The 11630-nt window shown below is 33.0% G+C and overlaps 2 protein-coding genes across 7 annotated transcripts; both read right to left on the bottom strand.

Annotated features, from left to right (window-relative positions):
- Positions 1-202: 202 nt before the first annotated feature.
- Positions 203-5896, bottom strand: LOC146926226 (toll/interleukin-1 receptor-like protein). Of its 6 annotated transcripts, none has more exons than XM_085758595.1 (6): positions 5540-5896; positions 5354-5460; positions 4018-4502; positions 1748-2867; positions 1371-1652; positions 203-1266 (listed from the first exon to the last, which is right to left on the bottom strand). In XM_085758595.1, the coding sequence occupies exons 2-6, from the start codon at positions 5363-5365 to the stop codon at positions 415-417; spliced, it is 2751 nt and encodes a 916-aa protein (XP_085614721.1). In that variant the 5' UTR covers positions 5366-5460; positions 5540-5896; the 3' UTR covers positions 203-414. The 6 variants fall into 6 exon arrangements, with proteins under 6 accessions (XP_085614721.1, XP_085614718.1, XP_085614720.1 ...); XM_085758592.1 differs by having other exon boundaries at positions 5377-5460; XM_085758594.1 differs by having other exon boundaries at positions 4018-4496; positions 5377-5460.
- A 477-nt stretch (positions 5897-6373) lies between these two features.
- On the bottom strand, positions 6374-11544 carry LOC146926225 (putative disease resistance protein At4g11170). Its single transcript, XM_085706876.1, has 5 exons — positions 10468-11544; positions 10309-10371; positions 10091-10258; positions 8832-9984; positions 6374-7032 (listed from the first exon to the last, which is right to left on the bottom strand). Exons 1-5 carry the CDS (start codon positions 11542-11544, stop codon positions 6374-6376), a joined length of 3120 nt encoding a protein of 1039 aa, XP_085563002.1.
- Between the last annotated feature and the right edge of the window lie 86 nt (positions 11545-11630).

Raw genomic sequence — 11630 nt, 5'->3', positions numbered from 1 at the left:
ATCAATTCAATCGAGACTTGAAAATAATTGTCTATATAGTTAAATCAACTATAGACAAATCCCTTTATCTCCCCTATTCCTCTTATTCCCATTACATATATTACACACGTGTTATCACCAAAATCATTTTAAGTTAAACATACAATTACAAATTAAATATTATTTTCTTAGCTTCAAATAGATAATATCACGAATCAAATGGTTGATAAACTCTCAATCATAATATTGTATTATATTTCAAGACAGTAAACTTTGCATAAAAATTCAAAAGTGGCACACTAGAAAACAAAAAACTGCTCCCAAGGCTTTTAAGGCACCATTTAAGGCTATTATCATTCTCTCCCAGATTTTGTCACACTTTCTTTTTCTTTTATTTCCTTTGTTCCTCTCACTTTCAGCACAATCATATTCCTCTTACTTGTTTTGTCTCACCTTCTTCTTTTTCTTTTTCTCTTTCTTCTTTTTTCCTTTGTCCCTCTCACCTTCAGCACATTCGTATTCCATTTGTTGAATGAGATTTTCATATGTTGACTGGTTTATGGGGCTCATGCCAAACCCTTTTAACTTCACCTTGCTGAATCTTGTCCATGCTGTAACCTTGATTTTAAAGCTTGTCTGATATTTTGCTATTCTACTTAGGTACTCAGAACATTGTTGGTCGTATATCATGTACACATAATCTGAATGAATAAAATTTGGCCCATTATTGTTGATATAGACATAATCCATTTCATCGTCACCTTCAATTGTAGTGATTTTAAATTTAATTTCGAAAAGAAGTTGGAAATTGGTAATAACAAAGCAAAAAACAAAGCCCAACAAAGGGGAGAGATGAGGCTGAGAGAGATCAAGAATCATATCATCCTTTGTTGTCTTGTACTCAAACCACTCTGGAACACTACTTCCAGGATACTCATACACTGCTTGATCAGAACCAGCGTTAGCAAACTTCATTAAATTGATTTGAACATTCAACCCAATATTTATGAGAGAACTTTCATCCAAGTTCAAGCATTTCCAGAAAGAAATCCTTTTCTTGTTTTCCTTTAATTGTTCAGCAACTGTTGAAGGGAACAATACAGACTTCAGTGACGCACAGTTGCCAACAAGTAGAATTTCAACTGATGAAGGAAGCACGGGTAGAGCCAGAAGGTTTCTGCACTTTTGTATGTCTAGTTTTCTCAGATTTGTGGCTTTTGAAAAGTCAGGTAACTCCTTCAGGTTTATTGAATAAGAGAGTTTAACTTCGTTTAAATTAACTAGATCCTGCAACCAAAAAATGATGGTGAGATCAAAAATAGGCTAATGTAATTAATTTATAATTCCTTGAATTGAAATTAATTTACTCTGATAGGCACATCTTCAATTACCTGTACTCCACACCAAAGCTTTTCCAGTAGGATATATGACAACTCCAATATAACAAGATTATTTGCAGAAAACTTCTCTGGCAATGATTTTAGAGGGCAGAATTTCCAATGAAGATATTTTATACCACGTGGAAAAGATTGAAGCCCTTGAGGAGAAGAAACAAAACCATCCATATCACGAAAATTCAAAAATTGAAGATCGGTCATCTTATCAAATACAAGAGGGCTTAACTTGAGATTCCTCATTGTTGGCAGACTTATGCTTTTAATAGCATCGGTACCCTGCAGTCATGAAAGTAAAATAAAACATTAAAATCTTTGAAAGACACATTTTAAACCAACGTGACAGATGTTATCTAAAAATGACATATTTTTACCTTGTCATTATTCAATACATCAGAAATTTCATCACGATCCCATAATCGACTGCGTTTTTCAGGGTGTTCACCAGATTCTTGGCGAACAACCTCCTGACCCATTTCTTGTAGAATGTCATGCATAGATATAACATTATCTTCAGAAATAGTTATAAGAGCTTTATCTTTCAACCTTTCTAACCCAACAACCACAGATTTATCACTTTCATAATCTTTCAATAAAAGTTTCATGCAATCCACTTTCAAACTCAACCCATTGAAGAAACATGCAATATCTAAAAAATACTTTTGCTCTAAACGATCAAGATCATCATAACTGAGTCTCATTACATCATAAACTTCTTGAACTGGCATTCTTTTAAGTTTGTCTAGCTGACTTTCCCATACTTCTTTATTTTTTCCACGAAGCATATGAGCCAAAACTTTAAGAACTAATGGAATTCCATCGGCATAACCGATCACCCTCTTTGATAGCTCATGGTACTGATCCATTTCAAGATGACTTTGTTTAAAGGCATTCAAATTGAAAAGCGCAAGTGCATCACTAGAGTCCAATTTCCCAACCTCACACAGATCATCATTATAAACTTCATTAGCAATAAGTACTTGCCTATCTCTACTTGTTAGAATTATTCTACTATCTGATCGAAACCAATCACGAGTTCCAAATAACTTTTCCAGCTGATCTGTACCCTTGACGTCATCAAGAATGATAAGAACCTTCATTCGGCCAATCCGCCTCTCAATATGACTAGGCAGCCTATTTGGTGTATCAATTTTCACATCCTCTGCCAATAGTTTAGAAAAAAGTTTATTTTTTAAAGATTCCATTCCATGTCTTGTTAACTCTTCACTTACCTTTTCCAAGAAACAACAACCATCATATTCAGAACAAATTTGGTCAAATAATTCTTTTGCAATAGTTGTCTTGCCAATACCGCCCATACCCCAAATTCCAATAACAGGGGCCTTGTGTGACTCTTTCTTTAACAATGATTTCAAATGTGCAATTGGTTTGTCAATTCCAACAAGTTCTTTTGATTTAACTGGTGAATTCTTGAGCTTACTCAACCTCATCAACACAACCTTGGTGATTTCTTCCACCAACAAGGCATCATTCCTATTGATTGAAGGATGTATCGAGAAGTCTCAAAAACAGTATCATTTGGAAATGGCAAGTGAATAATATCTTTAATTTTTTATTGCAGCAACAAAAATAGATAAGATAATAAATAGTTAAGGATGTTATAAGAAAAAGAATAAGCAATTTTATCAAAAGTAATAAAATGGCAAAATTAAATGATTTATCCCTTTATTAATTTTAGGTAATACTTTCGTCATTTTGTATTTTTTTTTATCCAATTTAGTCTTTTATGTTAAAAAATGTCAATATCTTAGCATTTTTATGAGATTTTTTTAATGAAATCTGAGTTTTTAAATTTGTATGATGAAGATTTGGATTTGTTTATGAATTTGATGATTTTTTTTGGAGTTTTTGAATTTTTTTATAAAAAGGATAATTATGTTGACATTTTATAACATAGACGACAAAATTAATACAAAATAAAAAAAAACGGATAAAAGTGTTACTGAAATTCAGATAAGGGACAAATTGTATAATTTTTCCTAACAAAATTTATTGGTTTTCTTGATATGTATAAATAACTTTAAAACAAAAGGAGCAAAGTGGTGCAACAATCAAATATATAAGGAAGTAAACTTTTTTTAGTGCAACAGTTAATAAAATATAAGGAAGTAAACTTGTTTTTCTTAGGGAAAAGGAAGTAAACTTAATTAATATAATAAGATTTAAATGCATTTTTGACGTGTCTATTTTGACAAAACCACAACTTTGGTTTCTCTATTTCTAATTGCACAATTTTGCCCCTTCCAATTTAGAATTCTTTTGACCAACCCATTGTTTTTACCATCCAATTTGATGACTTGACATGAACACGAATGGTCTAATTGCTCATAGTCTTAAAAAATGGGTTGTTAAAATTATTCATGCATGGCCAAGCATACAAAGCCAAGAAAAAGATCAAATAAAATGATACAAGGAGATAAGAATGAACAAATGCATTGCCATGTAATCAAATTGAAAGGTCAAAATCATAGTTTGTTCAAATTTTTTACAATAGAGGGCTAAAACTAAACAATTAAAATATGGAGAACCAAAACTGCGGTTATAGCAAAATATGAGAACTAAAAATACATGTAAGCCTAAAAATTAAGCAGTAAAACATATACTATGGGTCGAAAGAGCTTACTTAAAATCTAATGACTTGATTCCCGACAAATTAGCTGATTTTTTCAAAGCGTCTCTCCACATTTGAACCTCGGACAATTCATACTTTTTTACAAGTTGAGCAAATTCATAACACTTCTTTTGATGTCGTACTTCTGTAGGATCTACCCCATAGAAAATAGGTATTACAATCTGTCCATATTTCTCTTTGCAATTAATTATTTTCACAAGTTCTTCTAAACACCAATGTGAAGAAGCATAGTTTTCTGAGAATATGACCAATGAAATGGATGATCCTTCAATTGCTTCAACAAGTGAATCTGATATGTCATCTCCCCTCTTAAGTTTGTCATCGACAAAAGCATTTATTTGCTTTCGAGGAAAAGCCTTAACCAAATGGCTAAGAAAGTCGTGGCGGATATCCTCACCCCTAAAGCTAACAAAAACATCATACTTTGAATGAGGAGTATTGTTGTTTGGCATTGCCTTTTCTGCTGCACCCTTCAACTTTTAACAAATATAAATATTAGATTCTTCATAAAAAATTTAGGTGAGATCTTAATAACATAAACAAAATACAGCAACAATTAAGAAATGCTACTACTTCCTCTGTTACAAAATATAAACAAAAGTGAGTCAAACAAAATTGATGTATTTTGTTAAAAATTTGGTTTAAATACATCAACTTCATTTGACACCCTTTTGCTTATATTTTATAATGAAGTGAGTGGTAGAATCTAGACTTAAGGTGGTTTGGACATGTAGAGAGAAGACATATGGATGTAAGGAGAGTAGATCAGATGTAGGGGAGTCATATCACATGGTAGACCTAGAAAAGCTATACGAGAATCTATTGGGAATGATATAAAGATAAATGAGTTGGAGAAAGACATGGTTATGGCGTCGTTTGATTCATAGTCGACCCCACTTAATGGGATAAGACTTTTTTTTTTTTTAGAATTAGCAGGATAAGACTTGCTTGTTGTTGTTGTAAGGTATTGATAAGAAACAAATTACTCTATTTATTAGTATCAAATTATTTTCACACTTCAATCTCATCTGAAAAACAATCCTAAGAAAATAATTTTGAACATTTTCTAAATTCAATACATTGTTGTTTAAAATATTGTGCTTTAAAGTATTGATAAGTATTGTTTAAAGTTACCAAACAATCCTTTTCCTTAATGTAAACAAAGACCGAGTCTGAAAAGCAAAAACAATTTAAAACATAAAGTTGCAATACAAATTCACATAGCTTATGTAGTTATTTAATACGCATATTCTTCCATATGTTTGTACCAATTCTTGTAGTATTAGGAAATAGGGTAAAGTAAAGGCTAATGTTAAAAGAGCCTTACTGAGAAGCACATATTTCACATACATGTTTTATATCAGAGACCCCTAATGGCTGCATTTCCAAGTTAGAGGTTCCAGCAACAATTCCATCTGGTGATGCCTTACTTCTCTGAAGAAATAAAAATTAATAGAAGCAAAATCAGAGGTAATATTCTAAGATGTTAAAACTCATAAAAGTTTATTAGTACCTCAACCTCAGGAATAAGACCCGCCCCATCACGTGTTCCTTGACCACGGCGCAATAACAACGCAACAAATTTGAGGAAGCTCAAGAGAGCAATGATCCAGCCCAAAAGGATAATCATCATTAAAAGTGGAATGAGTATATTGATATTAAATAGTTATTCATTAGTTTTAGAAGATTGGTGACTCACTTATTTGTTACGAATGGCTTAAAACATAAAGGAAAGAAAAGTACATGGTCATGCAAAACATATAATTAATCAAATCAACTTATAATAATAAAGGAAAGAGAAGTAAGAAATATAATCAACTGATAATAATACCACAAATTTTTTCTGACACAGCCTTAATCACCAAGAGCTAATGCAATTGCACAGAAGTAAAGGATATATATAATATAAAAATATGTTACCTTATGGGGGAAGGAATGAATCAATGAACCCTAACCAAAGTAAAGGATACATATAAGAATATGTTTTCCTTCCTCTCAAGAAAAGAATATGTTTTCTCCCCATGTGTCATTTCTTAATGCACACATTTTGTATACTCATTTTGTGAAAGAGGAGGCGGGAGGAAAACACAACTATACTTGCGCATCATTAATCAATTGAAGAAGCCAACATGTAATAAAATTATTGAATCAAACCAAAACAAAAGCATAGTTTAAATTGCAATTGATATAACATTTATTATTCATCTAGTTCAAAAGAATACTTGATGTCTGAAACAAAATCCTCACATCCTATATACATATATAAAATCAATGAACAAATAAAATGAATGAATTAAATATATATGTTTTCTCCACTAATTCAAGTGACTCAAAATCTTCCATCCCTTTATTCATCTGTTTGAACCTTTGCTCCATCATCATCAACTTGAACTTCGACCAATACTGGCTTAATCTCCTCTAACTGTTGCAAAACTTGTTTAACTTCAGGCCTAGCAAAAGGTGATGGATCAACACAATGCAAAGCTAATTTCAATGTATTAAGAAGTTCATCTCCTATCGTTGGTCCATCCCTCATGAGTTCCAAATCAAACACTTCACTTGTCCATTCTTCTTTAACAATGGATGCAACATATTGAGGCAAGTCTATGCCATTTGTTGGTTCTCCTGGTGGTTTACCAGTTATTAAAAGCTCCAAAAGAATAACGCTGAGGCTGTAAACGTCGGTCTTTGTGGTAGGTTTCTTTGTCTTTGAAAGCTCCGGTGCATTGTATCCGAGACTTCCTGCTGTAGCAATGATGTTGGTGTTGGCTGAAGTTGTCATTAGTCTTGAAAGACCAAAATCTGTGATGTGAGGGTTTGTTTGCTCATCCAATAGTATGTTACTTGAGGTGAGATTTCCATGTACTATATTCTCTTGGTTATGGAGGCAAGAGAGACCATTGACGATTCCAATTGCTATTTTCATCCTTGTTGGCCATTCAACGACAATTTCAGGCCCTCGAGCAGCAGGTATATGTTTAGAAATATCAATATCAGATCTTTTGACTTATAAATTAGGGTATGAAATATTTGTTAACTAATAATATTAGATATGCATTCTAATTTCAAAGTAAGTTTGGGATTCTCAGAAGTCACAAAATCACTTTCTGAACACAATTACATGATATGGACTATTGAATCAGGAAATCACACAATTACATGATAATACATAGACCATCGAATCATGATTAGGCAAGTTCAAGTTCCAGCTTTGGTAGAGTCTGTAATGATAATACAAAGTTAAAACATGTGACTTCTAATCTTGATCCATTGGGACATACTAACAACAATGTGTGATTGTGTGAATTCAGAACAATTCATACCAAAGAGACCCCTTGATTCTCATTTTGTCCTTTGAGAGGTTTCATTTATCATTTTATCATATAAAAGCCATACAGTTTTTAGTAATTATTATACGTCCAAAAGTACTTTCAATATGTATCATCCAAACAATACATTTTGTCAACCATAAGTCTATATGAAATGAATAATCACTAGCACGTCTCTGTCTATCTTTATGTTAATCATTCGTCAAGAAATTTGTTGGACAATGAGTTTCCTCCTACCAACTAATTTCTCTCTATGTGCAAGAGTAAGAGATTGAATCCTTAAAGTGTCTGAATCATTTAGCAAAAACCAACCACACATTGGTTTTTCCTTCAAAGAATCTACTTATGAAGAATTCAACAAATCTTATTTATATGAAGTTACACTTTCATTTGTTACAAAGAAAAATCAATCTCAATTGAAGAAGAAAACTAGAGATAACCTACAACTTTCAATTACCTCTAAAGTCATTGTCCTTTAGTTTCATTTTCAACCTAGAAGGTAAAATCAAGAAACTTTGTTTGTTGTAACTAGATTAATTGCCATTCACCTCCAATCAGTTGCATATACAAAGAGGCAATACCACAAATCAAATGGTTGATATCAAATATGGGCCCATTCAAATGGCAATATCACAATATTTTATTATTTAAACATGGTAAACTTTGCATAAAAGTCAACATGGACACACTACAAAACAAGTAACTTCTCCCAAACATTGGAAAGAAGCAGGATCATTTAAGGCTTCAGCACGCACACAACTCATTTCTTTTTCTTTTATTTCCTATGTTCCCTTTTAAAGAAATATTCTTCTTCCTCTCACCTTCAGCACAGTCGTATTCCATTTGTTGAATGAGATTGTGATTTGTGATATGTTGAGTGGTTTATGGAGCTGATTCCAAACCCTTTTAACTTCACCTAATAAATATGTTGGGCAATAAGGTGAGCTTCCTCCGACGAACTAATTTCTCTCTACGCGCAAGAGCAAGAGATTGAATCCCGAAAGTGTCATAATTGTTTACCATAAACCCACCACACATTGGTTCTCCTTCAAAGAATATATGATTCAACAAATCTTAGTTTTGTTATTTAAATGAATTTACACTTTTATGTGTTACAAAGAAAAATCAATTTTAGAAGTTATCAGTTAAACGCCTCAAATCATCTTCGGTTAAACATACAAATTAAAAAATTAGTTCAACACACAACATCACAAATGAAATGGTTGATATCAAATGCGGGTCCATTCATACACTCAACCATAATATTTAATTATTTCAACACAGTAAACTTTGCATAAAAGTCAACAGTGACACACTAGGAAACAAAAAACTTTTCCGAACATTTCAAGGCTTTTGTCACGCTTTGTTTTGCTTCCTCGACACACTTTGTTTTGTCGCACCTTCTTTTTCTTTTTCTTTTTCTTTTTCTTTTATTTCCTTTTTCCCCTCATAAACAAGTATTATTCTTCCCCTCACCTTCAGCACATTCGTATTCCATTTGTTGAATGAGATTTTGATATGTTGACTGGTTTATGGGGCTCATGCCAAACGCTTTTAAGTTCGCCTTGATGGAAAGGAATTCTGTCCATGCTGAAACCTTGATTTTAAAGCTTGTCTGATTTTTTGCTATTCTAGTTAGGTACTGAGAAGAACATTGTTGGTCGTATATCATGCACACATGCTCTGAATAATTAAACACTGAGAAATGAGAACCCGATGGCATATGCCAGTCGATATCGACGCCATCCTTTTCATCGTCACCCTCAATTATAGTAATTTTCAATTTAATTTTGCTAAAAAATCCGCTCCCCCAAGCAATAACAAAGCAAAAAACAAAGCCCAGCAAAGGGGAGAGATGATGTGGAGAGAGATCAACAATCATGTCATCATTTGTTGTCTTGTACTCCAACCAATCTGGAACACTACTTCCAGGATAAGCATACACTGCTCTAATATCAGAACCAAAGTTAGCAAACTTCATTAAATTGATTTGAACATTCAACCCAATATTTATGAGAGAACTTTCATCCAAGTTCAAGCAATTCCAGAACTCAACCCTTTTCTTGTTTTCCTTGAATTGTTCAGCAACTGTTGAAGGGAACAATACAGTCTTCAGTGACTCACAGTCAACAAGTAGAGTTTCAACTGATGAAGGAAGCTCAGGTAGAGCCAGAAGCTTTGAGCAACGTCGTATGTCTAGTTTCCTTAGTCTTGTAAGATTCTTGATGCTTGAAGGTATGATCTCAATTTCAGTATCATTTAAAACCAGGATTTCTAGATTGCTCTGACATCCAAAAGATGATGGCAGTGCATTGATGGGACATCTGGATAGATATAGTTCTACTATATTCTCTAAAGTCACTGAGAATTCACTAAGTTTTTTGCAAAATCCAAGGTTGAGATAAAGGAGGGAGCTTAAATTGGAATTGCTGGTAAATGTTGTAAGGGAATCACAATTATTTAGGTCCAAATGCACAAGCTTGTCAAGAGAGAAAATAGATGGATGGATGCTTTCTAACTGACGACAATATCTCATATTCAATACCTTAAGTTTTAGGGCTTCTGAAAAGTCTGGTAACTCCTTCAGGCTTGACCAACTGAGTTTAACTTCTTTTAAATTAACTAGATTCTGCTACCAATAAAAAAGATGGTGAGATAAAAAATAAGCTTACGTAATTAATTTATAATTTCTTGATTTAAGATAAATTTAATTTGGAAGACAAATATCCAATTACCTGCACTCCACACCAAAGCTTTTCCAGTAGGCTATATGACAAGTCCAATATAACAAGATTCTCTGCAGAAAACTTCTCTGGCAATGATTTTAGAGGGCAGTATGTCCAATGAAGATATTTTATACCACGTGGAAAAGATTGAAGCCCTTGAGGAAAACAATCAAACCCCTCTATATCACGAAAATTCAAAATTGAAGATCGGTCATCTTATCAAATACATGAGGGCTTAACTTGAGCTTCCTCATTGTTGACAGACTTATGCTTCTAATAGCATTGGTACCCTGCAATCATGAAAGTAAAATAAAACATTAAAATCTTTGAAAGACACATTTTTAACCAACATGACAAACATTATCTAAAAATTACATATTTTTTACCTTGTCATTTTTCAATACATCATAAATTTCATCAGGGTCCCATAAGTGACTGCGTTTTTCAGGGTCTTTACTAGATTCTCGGCGAACAACCTCCCGACCCATTTCTTGTAGAATGTCATGCATAGATATAACATTATCTTCAGAAATAGTTATAAGAGCTTTGTCTTCCAACCTTTCTAACACAAAAGCCACTGACTTATCACTCTTAGAATCTCTCAATAAAAGTTTCATGTAATCCACTTTCAAATTCAACCCATTGAAGAAACAAGCAATATCTAAAAAATATTTTTTCTCCAAACAATCAAGATCATTGTAACTTTGTATCATTACATCATGAACTTCTTTATCTTGCAGTTTTCTAAGTTTGTCTAGTTGACTTTCCCATACTTCTTTACTTTTTCCACGAAGCATATTAGCCAAAACTTTAAGAACTAATGGAATTCCTTTGGCATAATTGATCACCCTCTTTGATACATCACAAAACTGATCAACTTCAAGATCACTTTGTTTAAAGGCATTCAAATTGAAAAGCGCAAGTTCTTCAGTAGGACCCAATACCCCAACCTCAAACAGATCATCTTTATCAACTTCATTAGCAATAAGTACTTGCTTATCTCTGGCTGTTAGAATTATTCTACTATCAGATTGAAACCAATCACGACTTCCAAATAACTTTTCCAGCTGATCTGTACCCTTGACGTCATCAAGAACGATAAGAACCTTCATGCGGCCAATCCGCCTCTCAATATCACTAGGCAACCAATTTGGTGTATCAATTTTCACATCTTCTGCCAATAGTTTAGAAAAAAGTTTATTTTTTAAAGATTCCATTCCATGTCTTGTTAACTCTTCACTTACCTTTTCCAAGAAACAACAACCATCATATTCAGAACAAATTTGGTCAAATAATTCTTTTGCAATAGTTGTCTTGCCAATACCGCCCATACCCCAAATTCCAATAACAGGGGCCTTGTGTGACTCTTTCTTTAACAATGATTTCAAATGTGAAATAGATTTGTCAATTCCAACAAGTTTTTTTGAGTTAACTGGTGAATTCTTGAGCTTACTCAACCTCATCAACACAACCTTGGTGATTTCTTCCACCAGCACGGCATCATTCCTATTGATTGAAGGATGTATCGAGAAAGTCTCAAAAATAGTAT

The sequence above is a fragment of the Medicago sativa genome, chromosome 4, assembly GCF_051527215.1.
Source record: "Medicago sativa cultivar Bolivia chromosome 4, Bolivia_mono, whole genome shotgun sequence".
Lineage (NCBI taxonomy): Eukaryota > Viridiplantae > Streptophyta > Magnoliopsida > Fabales > Fabaceae > Medicago > Medicago sativa.
Note: the sequence above shows the minus strand (reverse complement) of the source record. Positions and strands in the feature narration are given on the sequence as shown.